General features: G+C 29.3%; 3 protein-coding genes and 1 pseudogene across 4 annotated transcripts; 1 reads left to right on the forward strand and 3 right to left on the reverse strand.

Moving 5' to 3' along the window:
* The first annotated feature begins 1,875 nt into the window (after positions 1-1,875).
* Positions 1,876-6,322, forward strand: LOC149877983 (uncharacterized). Its single transcript, XM_090074136.1, has 5 exons — positions 1,876-2,410; positions 2,599-2,807; positions 3,262-3,401; positions 5,704-5,944; positions 6,064-6,322. The coding sequence occupies exons 1-5, from the start codon at positions 2,052-2,054 to the stop codon at positions 6,177-6,179; spliced, it is 1,065 nt and encodes a 354-aa protein (XP_089930262.1). The 5' UTR covers positions 1,876-2,051; the 3' UTR covers positions 6,180-6,322.
* A 3,928-nt stretch (positions 6,323-10,250) lies between these two features.
* LOC145191599 (protein arginine N-methyltransferase 1-like) lies at positions 10,251-13,915 on the reverse strand. Its single transcript, XM_080068723.2, has 6 exons — positions 13,809-13,915; positions 12,991-13,390; positions 12,474-12,820; positions 11,675-11,825; positions 11,180-11,301; positions 10,251-10,889 (listed from the first exon to the last, which is right to left on the reverse strand). Exons 1-6 carry the CDS (start codon positions 13,866-13,868, stop codon positions 10,806-10,808), a joined length of 1,164 nt encoding a protein of 387 aa, XP_079924849.2. The 5' UTR covers positions 13,869-13,915; the 3' UTR covers positions 10,251-10,805.
* A 638-nt stretch (positions 13,916-14,553) lies between these two features.
* Positions 14,554-17,596, reverse strand: LOC149877984 (uncharacterized). Of its 2 annotated transcripts, none has more exons than XM_090074141.1 (7): positions 17,347-17,596; positions 17,055-17,128; positions 16,733-16,807; positions 16,258-16,587; positions 15,749-15,984; positions 15,454-15,613; positions 14,554-14,975 (listed from the first exon to the last, which is right to left on the reverse strand). In XM_090074141.1, the coding sequence occupies exons 4-7, from the start codon at positions 16,331-16,333 to the stop codon at positions 14,830-14,832; spliced, it is 618 nt and encodes a 205-aa protein (XP_089930267.1). In that variant the 5' UTR covers positions 16,334-16,587; positions 16,733-16,807; positions 17,055-17,128; positions 17,347-17,596; the 3' UTR covers positions 14,554-14,829. The 2 variants fall into 2 exon arrangements, with proteins under 2 accessions (XP_089930267.1, XP_089930266.1); XM_090074140.1 differs by having other exon boundaries at positions 17,055-17,139.
* Positions 17,597-17,759: 163 nt separating this feature from the next.
* LOC149877985 (uncharacterized) lies at positions 17,760-20,141 on the reverse strand (annotated as a pseudogene).
* Between the last annotated feature and the right edge of the window lie 108 nt (positions 20,142-20,249).

The following is a 20,249-nucleotide window of genomic DNA, read 5'->3' on the forward strand; positions in this document are numbered from 1 at the left end:
CGTTTATATTATCAAGCAGCTATCAAGGCTAACAGAGGATTTTTTGAAGAACGGAGCATTTCAATCAAATTTTATCTATTTTTATTCTTTTTTTATTCTATTGTCATATTAAATTGTTATCACATAACAAAGTAAATGATTGTTACTCGTGGGAATAAACATGTTTCTCGTGGAATGTACATACAAATTATTTGTTGGAATATATTTACGAAGTTAAATACTTTATATTTTATATTTTTTTTTTGTTAAAAAAATGTTGTCTTACATCTCGGGTCTAAAAAAAGTTGTGAAATTAGCTCACAGACTCCTTGCGCTGGAATTCAATTCGTCTGCAAAGTATCTTTTGTTTGAATCGTTCTGGAAAGTTATACATTGATTTAAATTAACTTACCGTGCGGAGCAAGCCTGTACAACGGACAATTTAATCATTTTGTCTGTATCTTTTTTGATGAAGTTTGTGCAACCAGAGGGTGGTTTTTTTCTTTTTTCTTCAATTTTTAAATAGTCACTTTCCTGACTCCTCTCAAACACATTGCTGTTGCATATCGCATGTTATCTAATTTTTTTCAAAAATGAGCATGTGGCGCATGCGCTTTATTCTGCAACCCATGAATTGAAAAATTATTAACCATAGTTCCAATGAATTTTTCTAATTGTCTGCTCTATAATTTTTGGAAAAAAACATGAACGACTTTCATTGTCCAACTTGCTTTATGTGAGTGTTGAGCAGCTTTGAAAATTTGTCACTGGCCGAAAAATGAAGCTAAGAAAATATTGTCTTCAAAGTATTGAGGAAAAAATTTAGAAAATTGCTAAACAAGAGCTAAATTTCACGCAATAGAGGTATAAAGTTCATGCAATAGAGGTGTAAATTTCACGCAATAGAGGTATAAATTTCATGCAATAGAGGTGTAAAAGTGTGTTTAGACTCCCATTAGGCTTTATATTTTTACTCCTAAACTCAGTCCACCTGGACCATGAGTGCTGTTAAAAATTCGCTGTGTCTGCTGTCCTAATTATTCTAATGTGAATGATTTCTTCCTGTTTGTTTTAAGTGTTCAACATAAAAGTATAAAGAAGTATAATTTATTTTGACTTATGAAAAAGAATTGTTATTTGTGTATATACATAAGTTGTGCTATTTTATACTTGATGAATAATAGAATTTTATTATATACATAATTTACGCTACATAATTATTTTTAAACAAATAATGCTTTTAAACTATGTGTCATTTAATAGCGCATTAAATGTCATTTAATGCGCTATTAAATGACACATAGTTTTAAGATCGGTCAATTATTTGAAAAGACTCCAATGAATGTATACTGACCATATGATTAAATTTGAAGGATGTAAATAAGTAATATAAAACAAATACTATTTAAATAAATTAATACATAAATAAATACTACAAACGAATAAAACCAATTGCAATATGATTTTCTAAAGAAAAAAGCTATTCAAAACAAAGCCATACAAAATCTGTTGGATTGCTGTAAAGTGCATACAGATACTGACCACGAAACTGAAATGCTACTTCCTTTCCATCCCCACGACCACACCCTTACTTAATAAAGCTGCTTACATAGTTATAAGAAGAAGGAAATGTTATTGTTGTAAAAAAATACAAAATAAAAGAATGTTTTAGTTGTTTTTTGATATAGAAAATCAGAAAATAATCATTAGAATCAAGTGTTGAGAAAGAAGTTTTTTTTGTGACCGGTGAACCCCGGTGTTTTTCAATTATATTTTTAAACCATAAATTCATGTGACGTAAAAAACGTTATCTTAAAATGTTGAAAAATGTTAATCTTCGCTTAAATTTACTTTAATCCGCATGCTTTTAAGAAACGAGTTGATAGAAATCAAATTGTCAAGACTAAAGTATCAATGATGTGTGCGTGTGCGTGTGCGTGTGCGTGTGCGTGTGTGTGTGTGTGTGTGTGTGTGTGTGTGTGTGTGTTAGACAGATATAAATATAGATATAGAAAATATAAGTTTTTTTGATCGTATGTGTTACATTTTTTTAAAGCTATCACACCTAACAAATGGTTGTTCTTCTCGCGTTGGTGTGCTGTGCACTGATTTTTGCATCAGAAAGCGCTGTGAAAAGAAAACCAGAAGTTACTGTAACAGTCATTCGGGATTCTGAGGCGTGTGAGTTCGCCCACAATGTCATTAGAAGAGATTGGCATAACACTGCTGAGCTGGAATGGGATGATGACCTTGCCTACGAAGCTGAAAAATGGGCAATACACTTAGCACTAATGAACACGAATCTGCAACACTCTGGACAGCCTCCAGGCAACTTCATTGATGAGAACAATCAAAGATACGGAGAAAATGTATATTTAATGGAAGGAGATGTATCTCAACGATGCAGCAATGCAGTCCTTTATTGGTATATGTAAGTTAAATTTTTTTTAATTTTTATTTTTCGATTTTTTAAAATAAAACTTTATGAAGTTGAAGATTATAATATTATTAGATTATATCTTATAAGATTAATTATTTAGTAAACGCATAGCATAGTTTGAAATATGCATAATATATGCGTGCATAAATTATAAATATACATCATTTTACGTCGCGTAGGGAGAGAAAAAGCACAAACTATGACTTCGAAAATATTCGATATAACATATATGCTGGTCATATGCAACAGTTGCTATGGATTCCAACAACCAAAGTAGGTGTTGGAATCACAACTGCATTTGGAAAGACCTGGATTGTTGCTCAATACAAACCCCCTGGAAACTCTCAGACAACCAATTTAAACCAATTCATAAAAAAACCTGTCAGAGGTCTGATGCAGTTAAATTTTCATTTAAACAAGAGTTTAACAGTTCTTTAGCATTGTTTGTTGTTTTTTTTTTTGTTTTTTTTTTTATAGAACATTTTCTACACGTTATTATTATAACAAATTGTATACGCGAATCTACGTATTTCTTTGAATGTTCCATGTATTTGTGTATATATTTCTATACATTTCCGTTAATAATCTTTCTCTCTATATATATAGAGAGGGAGAAATTATTAATAGAAATATCTATATATTCTATTAATGTTCTATATACTTCTATTAATCTTAGTTAATAGAAATACATAAAACATTTGTATACATTTATATATATATATATATATATATATATATATATATATATATATATATATATATATATATATATCTTTTTATTTCTGTATATTTCTATAAGTTAAAACTTATTACAGTAATAATGAAATTTAATATTTTTATAGCTGGATATCCAACTTTATCAGATTTAACACCTTCAAGCAATTCTGCTGAAGTAAAAATTGTCTTAAATTTGCCTCCTTTATCATCAGAACCAGTTGTAGACGGTGGCTGGACAGAATGGGCGAAAGCTTCGGAATGTTCAGTAAGCATAATGTCTATCATACCATTTAACTGATTTGTATTAATAGAGCGTTTTCTAGAAATTTTTCATAAACTTGCAACTCAAAAGCAAAAGTAAACTAAAAATACTTTTTTATTCATTTTAACCGATAGTCAACCGATAGTCAACCGATAGCAATCGGTAGTTAACCGAACGCTAAAGTATTAATGGTAATTATGCTTTTTTTACGGACGGAAAATCAGAAACATTTAGCCACTATTTCATGTAAAAACTTAAATTCCTTGAAAAGAGTGTAAAATAATTGATATTAGAAGAATTAATTTTTAAAATAAAAAAAAACTTAATTATTATGCTTTAAACATAGTAAAGTCTCTCGACCAAAATATGAGCGTTTGTCATATGCAATCTTTGTTTTTACGCTATTTAGGAAAGCTTACTTAAGATTTATTTTAAAATTGTAAAACTCAGAATATTGTCTGTAGACGAAGCAAACAAGCTGCTTAAACATATTTCTCGTCGTTTTTTTTTTCATCAATTGATGCAAGTTTTTTTTTTTGAGACAATATCAGCCTTCGTTTTTTCCTCCTTTTTTATCAGCATTTCATCTGATTCAATTAATGCAGCTTTTTTTGAGGCATTTTCAGCTCTCATTCACTGATTAATTTCAGATTTGGCTGAACACCGATTAACATCATTTTTTTGTGAAGGAGGCATTTCTTTGGTCTTTATGCTAAGTTTGGCTATGTTAGGAGTTTGAGTGTTTATGGTGGGGTTAGTGGGTTGCTCTCAGTGTGTATGGGCGTGTGTCTCCCTTTCATGTAACGGTTGACTCGCTGACTTCATGTAATTGTTGACTCGCTTACTTCCAACACTTTAGATCTACGTAAGACTTTAGCAACAAAATCTTCATTCAAATTACAACTTCGAAATGATCTCTCAATCAAATAGTATATAGTAGCAATATATACTTAAATATATTCTTTTAATATTTTTTAAATGCAGTCAAAGTCATTTAGAAAATATTATATCTCTTACTACTTTTAGAACTCATGACCATAGTGGCTTATTGTTTAATGCTTATCTCAACATAAAAATCTTCTTCATTCTTCTCTTTTTCCTTTCTTCTTCCCTCTTCCGTTTCTCTCCTTTTCCCCGTTTTTCTCTCTTCTTTTTATTCTTTTAATTCCTTATTTTTCTAGGTGTCCGTAGATGCATCTTAAATCAATTGTTGTTGCAGCCTAGACATTTTATTTTCAAGTTCGCTTAGTATTTTTAATTTACATTTGAGTCATGGTTCTCTAAAACAGATTAACTAGTTATCTTTTTTTTAAATATTTGTCTCTGGTCTCGACTTGTTTGTGAAAATCATAAAATAATTACAGAATCGTCACGAACCAAACAAATTAAAATGTTATCATTTTATCGGTGTAAATACAATTGAGTTACTAGTCGTTATTGCTATAAAAGTTTTGCGTCTTCATTGTGTAACTGTTTTGTTTTTCATGCAACTTCACATGTCCACCTGTTTCGGTTGTCTCTTACTTTTCATCGTTAATATACTTAAGTTAATAATAATTAATGTAAACTAAGTTAAGAATAATTAATGTAAATTAAGTTAAGAATAATTAATATAAATTAAGTTAAGAATAATTAACATAAATTCAGTTGAGTAAAAAGTTAAAGCTCATGTTTATAATCCTCAACATTAAAATACAAAATAAAATTTTTTTTTCATTTTTATCATGGAAGAAAGAAAATATTACATTTTTTCTTACTTCAGGGACGGTGGAGCTTATAGGGCAATAAACCCACCCCAGTCCACCCCAGTCCATCACACTCCATTTCTCGAAAAATTTGAATTGGGTTTAACGATATAAGAATTTTTCCAATCTTAAAGAATACCTTGGAAAAAAAAAAATTTATATAAAGAGTTACTACGGGCCAAATGGAACCAACTTAAATATCAAACAAAATCTAAATTAAAAACAATGATGGTGCTCACAAATCATGAAATGATACCGGATTTCTTATCTGAGTTTTTGTCTGAACTTTTCTTACTTTATGTGGATAAGATGGCAAAATGATCATCGCATTTTTCAACCTTAAATTAGAGTTCTTTGTGTCGTTCAAAAGTTAAAATGAATTCATTATCTTTCATTTAACGACCTTTCATATTCTCTAATAAGTAAAAAATGAGATTTAAAATCATACACTCAAAATAGATAAAGAAAATAATTTTTCTTCTTAATTGTTAAAAGGTATTTTTGTTCGATTAATAAAATTTTGTTTTATCAATTCTAAGACTGACGTTATATGGATTTAGGAAAATTGCCAGAGACAAGAAACACGATACTGCATCAACCCTGCTCCAAATGGAAATGGTAAGGATTGCGTAGGAAACAAAATCCGTTACAGAGACTGCAGCGATTGTGATTGTAGCGATGTTCGAGATGATTGTGAGCAATACCGAAGAGCAGGATATTGTGACACAACAAAACAGTGGGCGGAAATTAATTGCAGAAAAACTTGTGGATTTTGCGGGACTTTGACTTTTCCAGAGCCAGGTATTAAGTGATGAGTGTCTGTAAAGATTTAAATTGCTTTTTTTTACTTTTAATGTTCCTCTTTACTAAAATAGTTTTTTTTTACTAAAATGCTTTTTTGATCCACTCAATTATTTTAGATTGCAAAGATTACGACTCGTCTTGCAGCTCCTTTGCAAATCAGGGTTATTGTACATCAAGCGGATACATAACCTGGATGAAAGCAAATTGTCTTAAAGCGTGCCATTTTTGCTGAAACAAGCTCCGGTAAAAGAAAAGAAATTTCCGGTAAAAAACCGAAATACATTCGTTGTTTGACTGTTGATTGTTAAAGATAAAAACTGGTTATTCACTGTCACAAACTTTTTTTTTTAAAAAAAAAAACTATTCCAATAAGAACTAGGCTTTTATAACTTTTCATCATCACATCCGGCCATTCATAATTAAAACTTCTTCATAAAACCTTTTGTCATGAATGGCCATCCAAATACCTTTAATTGTGTCATGCTTTGACGCATCGCACATCCGTTAAAACTCAACAATTTGAGTCTTAATGCTGCATGATCCATGAGTTGAATAATCAATTAAATTAACATTAAAACCTCATTAGAAATCAAAATTTGGAACGAACAAAATTTTGTACAAGGCAAACATTACAAGCAACGTTTACACTTGCGACTGCTGCGAACAAAATGTTGTATGCAACGTTGTAATTGACTTTTTTTATTATTCTGCCAGTGCATGTGGGTATTATAAGGTGTTGCGCCCACGAAAGATGGCGCATCCGTTTCGAAACTGATGAAAACAAAGAACCATACTTTTCATTTACTTCAAAAATTATTGCTTTGAAGACCGAAAATTCATACCTCCATGCATCCGTTTGTGATATGAAACCATGGAAAATATCAATCAGTCACCAAGTGTCAAAAATCCAGATTTTAGTTGAATATCGGAATCAGATACCTGCCTCTTCACAGACAGAAATAAAATATCGAGGGTAAAATAAGAATTAAAAAAGAGTTGGCCTCAAAGTCGAAAGAAAATTGTTTCATTCAGTAAGGCCTTTATTTAGATGGACGACATGACAACGCTTTAATAGCCAAAATTCTCGAGAAAAAGCAACTCCAAAAAACAAAAAGTTGTAAGGGAACCTGGTTTTCGCCTAAAAGTGGATCCAGTTATGATATATCTAACAGCATTTGCGAATAGGAAACTTCAGAGACCAATCCAATGGGAAATAAAAACGCTTCAATATGAATATAGTTACAAAATGGTCCGATGCAATTTAATGCTAGTTAGGCAATCTTTTGTAAATCCCTTAAAACTTATTTGTACCCTTCAAACCCCCATATTTAATTCGATTCAGAGTTTAGTATCTAATTACTAATCGAATTAAGAGTTTATCATTAAAGCTTTACGTGTCAAAAATCAACATTTTTGTATTTGAATTTTTCTTATTTTTTTGCCGCTCTTTTGCTTTAGATTTTCATAAAAATTTATTCTTGTATGAAAAAAAACGTAGTTTTTTAAAATCTTGTCAAAAAAATTGCACTGCGGCAAATTCTTCCCATAAAAATACTTTTGTTTTTGTTTATGCGCCAAAATTTTTGGATGTTTACAGTAAATATTTACCAAAAGTCCCCCTCTAATCACTGTAACTCTAAAGCATATATTGTAGGTATGTGTGCAAAATTTTTAAACTATTCAAATATTTAATTATTATACATCTTTGTAAAGAGCTTTAAATCAGTATTACGATGGTGAAAATTTCATAAAAAACTAATGATTTTACTAAAAGTTATGCCCATTTAAGCGACAAAAATTCATTATAAGGAATGCTTAAGAAAACTACAACCAACCTAAAAAATTAGCGTTCGGCTTACGGTGGTTTTATAATTGAACTTCATTGTTTAGTTTATAGCGCATTACTTTGCCTCGGTTATATTTTTATTCAACTAATAACAGAATATGGTTTTTTGTGTGTGTGTTTGTGTGTAAATCACGTTTTGAATACTTTAAAAAAATCACCAATATTTTAAATAAAGTTTCATTTTACTAAAAAAACAATTTTTCAATGAATAAAAAATTAAATACACAAAATGCTCATTATTGTAAATCCCCCCCCCCCCAACCTCTACAACAGAAGAATATTTGGTACCTTTAACTGCGTGCAAAAATAGAATATGAGCGTGTCATTATTTTTTTATGAAATTTGGCAGGTACATAGAAAATAGATATATAAAATTGATTCAAAAGTTAGAGAAAAATCCCATCATCCCTTCAATGTCAATTCACTTCCAGAGCAGGAATGAAGTTTTCGATGGCAATGAAATCACTAAAAACGTTAGTAAGTGCAAAAAAAAAACAAATTGCAGTAAACTTAGAACACGTCTACTTTTAAAATATTATCTAAGTCAATATAAAATTCTAAAAAAAGAGACGAGAAAAATCCATCCATACGACACCTACATCGAGCACGCGGTGAAAAAATGGTCACAGATTTTATCTTTAAAATCGGTGCCGTAAATCGCAGATACGCACATACCTATATATTGTGTTTCATTATGTTCCGAGTTTCTCAAAGCCTAAAAAATTGGTTTTGGACTCTTCAGTGAGCAAGCAACAAGAAGTCTTTCATTCAAATTTCAAAACTCATTGGAACCGATACAATAGAAATGCAGAGCATCCAGACTTTAAGCAGCTTCTCTCAGGTACAATTGAATACAACAATCTAAAAGTTTAGTTAAATTTTCAAGTTTCCTCTAAACAATAAATGTTTTGAAGAATTGAAATATTTGAATTGTGAAGAATATTTATGATTTGGAATTGTGTGCAATGTTCTTTGAAAAGAATAATAAAAACTTTTAATGAAAAAAAGTGAAGAATGAAAGAAAAATGAAAGCAAAAAAAAAAAAAAATTATCAGGAATACAAAAATCTCATTCCATACGGCAAAATTCTTCAAATTGGCAAAAGGTTCTCAGAAAAAAATGAATAAAATAACATACACAGTTCATTCACAAACCATTCGACGAGATGCATACTTCCACAAAGATGCCGAAGGCGCCTCAAAACAAACCTGACTATAAACATACAACAATCATAAAAATCTAACACCCCAATCATAAACATCTAACACCCCTAACATAACAAATCTTTTACAAACACAACATATTAAAAAAAAACACCGCCCTCACAGCAATAAAATGAAGTGGTGGTTGTACAGGTAAACAAAAAAAAAAAGATGGTTGTACAGGTTTAAAATTGAAAAGATTAAATTTTTCAAAGTTAAAAGTGAAAGTCATTTATCTTACTATTACTTTGTGTTTATTGATTTTAGTGCATTTATGAAACCCAAGACTGCTTGCTTACTATTTTTCTAATCAAGTTTGATTATAATTTTAGTGCACCGGTCAAGTTTTTCTTATATCTTGTTTAAATAAAAGTGTAATGGAAGGAACAAAAAGAAAGGACTCATCGAAAAGATTTCGTCATAATAAAAGTTTAAGTTTATCAATAAAATACAAAATCAAGATCCTCAAAATCTTAATATTTTAACTTTTATTACGAAGTTTAATTTATAAAATAATTTTATTTAATTTACTAAAAAGAATAATTAATAATAATCTCTTCTACTACTATAGCTAAAAAGAACTCTACAGTTGAACATGGTCGACTTAACCATAAGTGTGTAGGACGTAAATCGTTTCACGTGCTATTGTTGACTTTTGCGAAATAGATGAAGGATTAACAGCCTTATTATTTTGTGGAGTGATGAATATGCAACTGCTAACTAATTAAAACAGGTACAATGCACATACTATTATGGAGTGTACCGTTGTGGCTTCTTTTTTAATCACTTTTTAAGTTGTGGCTTTTCTGAAAATCTTTTTTTAGGGCGAGAAAGATAATTTCAAAACGATAAAAGAAAATGATCCTAAATTTGGGATAATTATTTATTACACTATAAGAATCTACGTCCTCTACTAGAATTATTTTTACTTCCTTTTTCATTTGCCATTTTTAAGAGACTTTGCTTCCCCAAAAATTGCCTAAATTTTCTAACATACATATATTTCATTTTTTAAAACTTGAGTGAAGCATTCATGCAAAAATCGTTTAAGGTCTTTTTTTACTTTAATTCACTTTACTAGATTTAATATTTAGTCTAGTTAAATCCTAACGGAGTTAGACTTTGAACCGCATTAAGACCTTATAGAAGCATCAGAGCACTTTTTAATGCAGCATTTAAAAAACCATGAGTTTAAAAGTCAGCAACACACTAAGATACCCTAACCCTAAGCGGTGAGTTAAGCAAATGCGTGCAATTTTAACAAACTTAACAATAAATCTTTTCAATATTTATTAACATAACAAGTGTAATATAAAGTTGCTATAAATTTCTTAATCTAGACAGAAGTACTTTAATAAAGGAATTATAGAAGCATCGATTAGAGTTTTTCAGAAACGATTTGTAGCACTACACGAAATGCAAAAACAACCACTTAAAACCGCTAATTTTAAAAATTGAATCGAGAAAAAGAGATGAATTCTAAACGTGACTCAAATTTATGATATAGAAATATTCAGCGTAAGCTTAACAATATGCTTTATAACTAACAACTACAATTAAATAAAATATCGACTTAGATTCAAAATTCAATAGCGTAAATACCACAAAGATGTAGAAATATCACTCTGTAAATTTTGGCGTAAATCGAAGATACATTTTCTTGCGAAAGATGTCACAACGTAAGAACTATCCTGTGTTTTCAGTAAAAATATAGGATAGTTCTTGCGTTGACTGCCATCATGTAGTAGCTATCAACAGCTCTGCGGAAAACGTGGCCGCACTTATACAAAATTATATTCAAACAAAAAATTTATCTCATTCGGTATTCTCGTGTATCAGCAACAGACATCAGTTCACCATCGAATTCGTAAGAAAGTTTGATATCGAGATCACGCTGGAAAAAAGACAAATTTACTTAAAATTTAACTATTCAAAAGGAAATCAAACTTTTTTCAAACTATTTTAGTTGATATCCATTTTGTAAATGGTCTATTTTCCTGTGCAGAAAAGCAGTTTGAGGGTACAACATCTACTTTCAACAATTAAAATTATATAAATTTAAAATAAAATCCTAAACTCATTGACAGCATTAAAAAATAATCATAGTTGATATAAATAATAATAAATTATTGTAGAGTTAATTTTAACTCACAACAAATTTGGACATGTGAACAAAAATCTTACTTTATTCCTTTTATTTTGCTCAACTTCAAAGTGACCACGAATTGATTCTCCATGCTTTATTGTAATTGAATCAGGCATATAGAACACCGTTTGCTTCCAATGAGTATACCGACTTTCAGGTCCTAAAATAAAAAACAATTTGGAATTGACAGCTAAAAACTGGTGATGGATTTAGATTGAGAACTCTTTTTATTAAACTTTGTCTTTAATTCTTTTTAAGCCTTTAAAGCCTAACTGGGAAAGATCTTGAATTTTTTTTGCGTTATTTCACAATTATTTCCTCCTCATGCCAGAGAAAGGGAATAAAAATGTTAATGCCAGGGATATGGTCCATGCAAGTAACGCTTAAGACTTTCCTTACCAGCTCTTTATTTTTTAAATTGCTTTACAGAACCAATATTATCTCCAATAACCTACAATTACACAAGCTTTTATTAATGTAAAATAACTATATTAAAAAAAAAACACAAAAAGAAGTCTTGAATTACTACACACCAGTTGAAAAGCCAGTCCGTTTATGACAAGCTGAAAACTCAACAGTGAAGTATGTCACAAATGCATGGACATAATCATTTCTTCGAGCTTGGATTGTAAATGGGGCAGTAAAATTCAATTCTTCAACTTTTACTGTTGATAAATCAATGTCCTAAAAGAAAATTTTTTCTCTTCATCTGTATGTTTAAATAAAGCTAATTATCACTTTAATAAGCCGTATGTTTATGCTCATGGAGTATGTACTAGTATGCACTTAACACGATTACTATGGTTTTGCCTCCTACCCTCTGAACACCTTACTTTTCTAACTTTTATCTGTTCGTTAAAGTTTATATAGAGCTTAAGTCATATTTAAATTTTAAGGAACAGATTAACAACTAGATTGTTTAACTGTTTTATTAGGTCTAAAAAGACTAAATGAAGTCTTTATTCATTCTAGATATAACCATAACATCTTGCAGTGTTAAAACTTATGGTGTTAAGTTTTAATACTTATGACAAGTTTCCCCCCTTTCCTAAAGAAAAAGTTACAGTTTAAGTAAGTCTGAGCAGTGTCTGAGGTGTTTCCCTGACAAAAGAACAAAAAAAGGTGCAGAGAAAATAGAGCACAATTGAAAATTAATTGAGATCAAACACGTGAATTGCTGCTATGAAAAGGTTTTAAATTAGATAATAAAGAGCTTTAAGAAGCCATATGATATTTTTAACAAACCGATCATTAATGATATTTAATTGTTAAACTATTACCAACATTAAATTACATAGAACCACATGTTAAATGTTAAAACATAAATAGTACCTTAATTAAACAAGAATCTGTCACAACTTGGTTTTTTTCTACTACATCAACAAGGGGTTCATTTAGAGCCACAGTTCGGATTGCACTCATATCAAAACCATATACACTATCCCACCAATTAATTTTCTCTTCTTTATAATCTCGATCTTCAATGGCTGTTATAAACATGGAGGCCTTATCAGGAAACAACAATCCACCTGGCTTTAACCATTTATCTCTTGCAAATATAACTGTATCTAACATTGATTCATAAAGTAAGCAATATCCCATCCACTCGCTGATGATTATATCAACTTTATCAACAGGAAGATTAACTTCTTCAACTTTTCCTTTTATAAGAGTGATATCTAAAGAGAATTAACTTTTAGAAATTTCTTGAAATCAGCAAGTCTCAGTTTTAATCAAGAGATGTAGGTTGTTTAATCTTTCAAGCTAAGTGTAAGGCTAAATGTAAGAAATTTCTTGAAATTTAGTTTTTTAAAATATAACTGTTTTCAAACTAATTGATAGCACATACCATGCTCAAAACCATTAGCAATGATAATCTGTTTAGCATGGTCAATAATAGAAGACATGTCAATCCCATAAACATGCTTTGCTCCAGCTTTTTTAGCAAACATGCATAGAATTCCTGTTCCACAGCCAACATCCAGTACAATTTTATCTTTAAACAAATGTTTGTTGTTGTACATAGAATTTTTGTATGTCAAAGTTCTGACTTCATCTTTTAACATCTCCTCATGAATTCCAAAGTGGGCATAAGAATCAAAATAATAATCTTTGCTTGTCATTTCTTCTATTTTAGTGGTTTCATTTGAAGGTGACTTTTCATCAAGTGGAGCAGAAAGCTTTTTGAAATCCCCATTAGTCAGTGGGACAGCAGCAGAACTAACAGCCATATTAATCGATGAAGAATTCTACATTATTTAAGAGTGCATTTTATAATTTATTACTTAGCATGATCATCATATTTTTCAAGTTTATTTTCTCTTACTTTACAGGTTACGCTACGTTTAATTTATTACTTTAACAGATAAAAAGAAACAAAATAGATTTATATTTTAATCAGTGAATATTTGTAACTCTTTATTTTAGTCTTTTACTATCTAGCTTTAAATATACACATCCCTATTTATCATAACATACATTCCTATGACAGAAAAAATAAATATTTTTAAGTGACGATGAATTCACTTGTTAAACAATTTTTTTTAAAAAAGGTGTTAAAATCAAGCAACAGCTTTACTAAAAAAAATACAATTTTCAAATTTCTCTTTTTTTATTTATTTCTAAATCAGTTTTGCTTTCGCTGAAGTCTATAATTGTGATACGCACCAAAGATGTATCCAACTTTATGTGCTTTGGCTGGGGTTCATCGGCCATCCGCATCCACATGTGCGCAATGAAGAATGAATCGAGCGAACGTTGTCTGACACACAAAAAAAGAGACCATCCAAAGCTTTTCATTTCTTATATGAGAGAAACAAGCGGGAAAAAAAAAAATTTGAAGATCAGAAAGGGAAAGGTAGTTTTCAGCGTTGTTAAATCAATCCATCAATTTTTTTTTATAACTTAAATCCATGGTTATGGAATTAAGTTAGGAAATCCATTTTGATTTATAGTTTGTTAGTTTAGAGGGGTAAATGATAATGTGCAGGACGCATACATTAAAAAACAGAAGTGTGTGCGCTGGTGTCCGAGTAACCCAGTTAACCATTTCAACTGGGTCCCAGATGGGAACCAACTGGGGAAAATACTGGGACCCATCTGGGTCCCATCTTGATTCTGTCAGTGGGATCCAACTGGGTCCCATCTGGGATTAGTCTGGGTTTTTGACGGAAAATCCCATATTGAACCCAGACACTTTTTCATTTTACCGCGGGTTTTCTCATTTTTTTAGTTTGTTTTTCGCAGATTTTCTGTATCTCGAATCTGCGAAATGTGACAATATTTTGATTAAAAAGCGACGCATTTTTTATATAAAACTAAAAAGTAAAGGTTATTTATATTAAATTCGCTGTCAGGACAATAAAATGTATTAGGTCTAACTTAATTTTAACGAATCAATTGAAAAAACAGATTTGAATTTCATGATATTTTTATGCAACAAAAAACTGTTATTATACAATGATTTGAAGCAAAACTGTTCTACTATAGTAATATTCTGCCACAGTAGTTCTCTCATATCGCCACCATAGTCGCATGACAAAAATTCTGCTATAAAGTTTATCGTTTCGCTTCTTTAGTGCTTTCGTCCACTTTTACACTAATTTTATAAATTAAAAATAAACAACAAATTTAAAAATCAAAATAATTTTAAATAAAAATTTTATTTTCCAAAATATTCGGCAAAGAACTATCCGGTGACATCTTTTAATCTATTATTTCCCTTTTTTCGACAATCACTACCACGGTCCCGTGAATTAGAAAACCACTTTGAAAGTTCTGCCTCAACTTGCTTTTTATTTGCATCTTGAGTTGTTGCATCGACTTTCACACTACCTAGAAAAATTTTTTTTTTTTTAAATTTTAGACAATAGCTTGAAGTACACTTCATAGATATGAGTTTAATTACTAAATAAATTTAGTTAACAAAAAAATAAATAAGTCATGACCTGTTGGTTTTAAAAAACCAATGCTAACCCACCAAAAAGTTATAGATTACTGCTCACAAATTGGAATTGTTTTGATTATGACCATTTCAGGGTCAAAATCAAAACAAAAGTGGGCAAGCTGATTAAATTTTACAATGTATTACAGTGCATATATGCATGCATGCATGCATCATGCATGGATGGATGGATGGATGGATGGATGTATGTATGTATGTATGTATGTATGTATGTATGTATGTATGTATGTATGTATGTATGTATGTATGTATGTATGTATGTATGTATGTATGTATGTATGTATGTATGTATGTATGTATGTATGTATGTATGTATGTATGTATGTACATGTATATGTATAGACTCACTAAACAGAACTTCAAACAAATTCAATGTTTTAAATGGTTGCTTTTGATTTTGTCTAGTAAGATTTAACTTTCTAGAGAGATCATTGCCAAGAAGAAATTTCATTGATCGTTTTATAAAGTTGCAAAGATCAACTCCACCAATTTCAGCTATCACTTTAATCTACACAAAAAGTCTAAAATTAGTTAGAAAATAATTTTAAAAATTAGTTAGATAATTATTGAAAAAATTCTAATAATACAAAAAAATACTTAATGAAAAAAAAAAAAATTATTTGAAAACATTTATCTTACTAACCATACATTTCTTCACTAGAGGATCTACCAACTTCTGATCCATTATCAGTAAATCTTCATGTGTCAAAATAGGTAATCTAATATCTTCTGGAAGCTGACATAAACTTGCATTTATGCCTTGGTCTCGTTGCCCTAGGCTTTGCAAAATAGCAGAATGGACTTTTAGGGTTTGTTTTATGTCTTCAATTTGTGTCAAAATTGCAGTTAATATTGTGTTAGTCTGACTAGTACTTGCAGCTATAAAATAACAAATAAACATTAATTTTGAAAAATAAACTTTTAGATAATTTTGATAATTATGAAACTTATTAATAACTTATCAATAACAAACAAGTTCAATAAGTTATTAAATTTTTTTTCCTATACTAAAATGAAAAGGAAGATATAAAAGATACATTTTTTCCTGGAAATTTTTTTTCATTATTATACAACTCATGGAAAAAAAAAATTTTTTAGCTACATTAAAAAATTGGCTTAACAATAAATATAGAAAAAAACATAAAAGCTTACTGTTAGCAGAGGAACTGGATGTCGGCATATATGTTTTATTTTCAACAACAGTTGCTAAATCAAGCGCAACTAGCATAATCAAAACATAAATTAAAAAACAAATAAACAAAAATGGTAAAACTTATTAACTTTCTATTATGACGAGTAATTTCAATATCACACTCATTCCAATCAGATTGCTGGAAAATATCAGAATGTTTTACTGATAAAAATGAAGGAGGAGCTGGCTTTGGTATAATATGAATTGGAGATGAACATTCTGGTTTGGGTAAAAAAGTAGATTTTTCTAAATGTTTAAATTTTTTGTGCACTGGAATAACTTTCTTGTTCCTAATAAAAAAAAAAAAAAGAAAGATATATATATATATATATATATATATATATATATATATATATATATATATATATATATATATATATATATATATATATATTTATTAATATTAACAATAACATAGCTAATACAAAAGATTACTGTTCAATAAACTCTTCACTGCAATCAGAGTCAACTTCGCTTGTATCGCTTTTATCAGCTTGTATAATATTTATTCTAAATATTTTATAAATTATTTAAAGAAATTAATAAATTCTTTGAGTAGAAAAGCAAAGTGTACATAGACACTGCTGCATATATAAACATATAGTCATATATATATAAAGTATAAAAAATAGCATATATATAAATATATTGTATATATAAAACATATAGTCTGCATATATAAAGATTTATAATTGCTATATTCTTCAAGATCATTTCGTACAGTTTTTCTAGACTCACAAAATTTTATGGAACTCACCTTCTTTGTTTTCTGTTATTTTTAACTTCGAGGTTCGAAGTGTCTTCAGCCAATATTGCTTTCTGACGTGCCTCCTGAAGTGAATCTAATACAACATTATTTTTTAATATTAATGTTTGTCTATGACTAGGAATGACTTTCATTGATTTGTTTCATCAGTTTAAATGTGAAATGACATGATTAGAATTTAAATACAAATAACTTGAAAAATAATTTATATCACAATACATTTTTTAATCATATGTATAAGTCATGCAAAATAAAAGTTTATATAATTATAAAAAAAAGTTACCAGCAGTAGCCAAAATTCGTGCGGTATAAGTTGACCAATTTAACTCTGCTTCTAAACATCGACTTTTTGCCTTAGAAACACTTTCTGGATTTTTTAGAGGAGGCCAGTAAAACTTGACTAAATGATGCTTTTTAATTCGCATAGGAATATCACTCAGTAAGGTACCATCAGCAATCCAGTTTAATGGAAGAAAATCTGTTTCATTACTCTCATCAAATGAAACTATTGCATAAGACATTTTAATCTAATAAAATAGGCATCACACTCAACCAACAATACGATGGCATATTTTTAATAAGTATGTAATTATTATTAGGGTAAATACTGTAGTAAAAATTATTTGAGTAATTACAACTCAAATAATTTTTACTACAGTATTTACCCTAACATATGCCTTTATATTAAAGTATGTTATACAAGGAATGTGATAAATTTAAAATATTTAATAAAAAAAAAAGATACAGTAGAATGCAATAAGAATATATAAAAAAAAGCAAGTAAAGAGTTAGTGCAGGTGCATCTGAGGCATAATTACAAATCCATTTTTAAATGGTAACTTTACATATTTATCTAAATCTACAATCGAGAATATTTTATTAAAACATGATACCTTCTCTACAAAAAAAATTGAAAGTAAGTCAGAGTTCATTGGATTTGTAAAAAATGGTTGTAAAAGTTCATACTTTTGAAAAACAATATAAGCTTCATTGCATTTGCTATTTGGAACTTGTAAAAAATTTCTTATAACACCAACTTTACCGTTTACTTTAAAACAATCATTAATTGAAGCAAAAAACTTAGCACATTTATACTGTTTAAATTGCAAACAGTGACGATATGATATAGGAACTGGACCTTCAGTGTGAAGCTCTTTAAAAACACTTTTTTTATTATTGCAAACTTGATCTGTGGGATTCAAATGTCCTTCAAAAATATTTCTCACAATTTGAAAACACAAAAACTGAGGTCGTCACACAAGCTTTTTTAATCTTCCAAGATAACTTTCATATGGAAAAGAAGAAACTTTATCCAGAGCACCATAACGATTAACATCATCTGGCAAATGAATTAAAGAGTGAATATTATAAACGCAATGATCTTTACCATACAATTTACAAAATGTAGCAACAAAATATGTTAGCAACTTTTTAACATAATCAAGATAATTTTCACAAAGCGATGGACTTAAAAGAATACGTACAGCAACAGATAAATCCAAGAAGTTTAAAAAAACATCATTTGGCAATGTACCTTTTAAAACTACCGGACCAGTGTATAACAGAAACTGACGTAATTCAGTAGCTTTCCAGTGTTTAAATTCCCATATTGAGCGAGGTTTGCGTGAAAATTCTTTTGGTACATGCTGTTTAAATAAAACTAGTTTTTCTGATGATGTTGTTAATGATGTTTTTGATAAACTTTGATTTTTTTTACTCCCATGCACCCATTGATTAATCATTCTCCTAACTACTCCTAAGCATACTAAATGCATATAATCAAGTGGAAAAGATGAAACCATTCCAAATCATAAATCTAAAAATGGAGATATCATGTTATCAATGTGATGCGTTTTATCTGCTTGCATATGAAAACTTTCATCAGTTCTAAGTGGAGCTGATAAATTAGGAAGAATAATTTTTCCAAACCATTGACCTTTTTGTAAACATCGCTCACAGCTATGATATGCAGTATGAGATTTAATACACTTTAAAAATGCTCTTGCAGGGGCATCACATATTACTGCATCTAGTTTTACAATAAATTTATGACCTTTACTATCCTCAAATGGTGACTTTTCTAGATATTTCATTTCTGCAACAAAGTCTTTCAAATAATCAGTTACTGGATTAGGTTTACTATTACTGCAAAATATGGCAATTGGGAAAACATTATCTGAAATTTCTTTAAACATTCCAAGAATTGGCCAAATACATGAATTAGAACTTTTAAAAATTGGTATACCATCAATGTTAATATGCAACTTAAGTTCCTTTAATTCTGGATTTTGAGGAACCATTATCAAAAACTTTGATAACCAATATTTAATACCAAAATAAAAGTATTCACCTCCTGCAACATTTTTTATATCAATTTTTCTTTGAGTATGATGAAGACTCCTGGCATTTTTTGGTACGCTTGAAACAAGTGGTTTCAAAATCTGCAATAAATGTGTAGTTGCATTTTGTGAAATATTAAAAGAAACTGCCCAACTTGCTAAGTTTTTATTGAAACTAGTTAAATTGGAGTCATTACTTTCAGAAAAAAAAGTTAAATCACTATCACCATAATCTTCATCAGTTGTATCTGATACACAAGCACAATATTCATTTTTGTCTGAACAACAGCTATTTACTGTGTTTATTGCACTTGCATGGAACTGAGTCATTACATTCATGCTTTTATTCAATGGTGCAAATTCATGCATAAAATTGTTTTGATGATTTGTAAAATCTGTAGTTGTTGTAGTAATTTCATGTGTGTTACAAATACTTTCTGATACATTGCAGCTATATTCATGATCATTTGAGCTTGAGTCATTTTGATAACTTTTAACCAAATCTTTGTTTTCAAATTTATGTTGAACTTCTGATAGCAGTTTAGATACAGCAGTGTTTATTTTTCTACGCTTAGTGCGATAATTATATGAAAAAGGCAATAAACTATCCATTATATGATTTTATATTCTAAATTTATATTTTATTTTAAAAAATTCTAAAAATGTATTAAAAAATAAATATATCTAAACAAATTGTAATAATTTTTTATTATTACAGACAAATAAAGTAAAAGGTTAAAACACCTAATAATTTTTGCTATTACTTACTATTATTAACAAATATTTCACATTATAAATAATTTAAACATTTTTTCATAAAAAACCTTATATAGAATATATTACTTAT

The sequence above is a fragment of the Hydra viridissima genome, unplaced genomic scaffold (genome assembly GCF_058129835.1).
Source record: "Hydra viridissima isolate aposymbiotic clone 2 unplaced genomic scaffold, HvirCarnegie_v1 scaffold_16, whole genome shotgun sequence".
Lineage (NCBI taxonomy): Eukaryota > Metazoa > Cnidaria > Hydrozoa > Anthoathecata > Hydridae > Hydra > Hydra viridissima.

Coding starts and splice junctions, on each gene's coding strand:
- LOC149877983 (XM_090074136.1), top strand. CDS start 2,052: ATGGTTGTTCTTCTCGCGTTGGTGTGCTGTGCACTGATTTTTGCATCA. Junction 2,411..2,598: donor GCAGTCCTTTATTGGTATAT/GTAAGTTAAATT, acceptor TACGTCGCGTAG/GGAGAGAAAAAGCACAAACT. Junction 2,808..3,261: donor CATAAAAAAACCTGTCAGAG/GTCTGATGCAGT, acceptor ATATTTTTATAG/CTGGATATCCAACTTTATCA.
- LOC145191599 (XM_080068723.2), bottom strand. CDS start 13,868: ATGTGGATGCGGATGGCCGATGAACCCCAGCCAAAGCACATAAAGTTG. Junction 13,391..13,808: donor TAAAGTTGGATACATCTTTG/GTGCGTATCACA, acceptor TAAATAATGTAG/AATTCTTCATCGATTAATAT. Junction 11,302..11,674: donor ACGGACTGGCTTTTCAACTG/GTGTGTAGTAAT, acceptor TTTTTATTTTAG/GACCTGAAAGTCGGTATACT.
- LOC149877984 (XM_090074141.1), bottom strand. CDS start 16,333: ATGCTAGTTGCGCTTGATTTAGCAACTGTTGTTGAAAATAAAACATAT. Junction 15,985..16,257: donor ATCCAGTTCCTCTGCTAACA/GTAAGCTTTTAT, acceptor GTTATTTTATAG/CTGCAAGTACTAGTCAGACT. Junction 14,976..15,453: donor TTTGTTTGAAGTTCTGTTTA/GTGAGTCTATAC, acceptor AAATTTTTCTAG/GTAGTGTGAAAGTCGATGCA.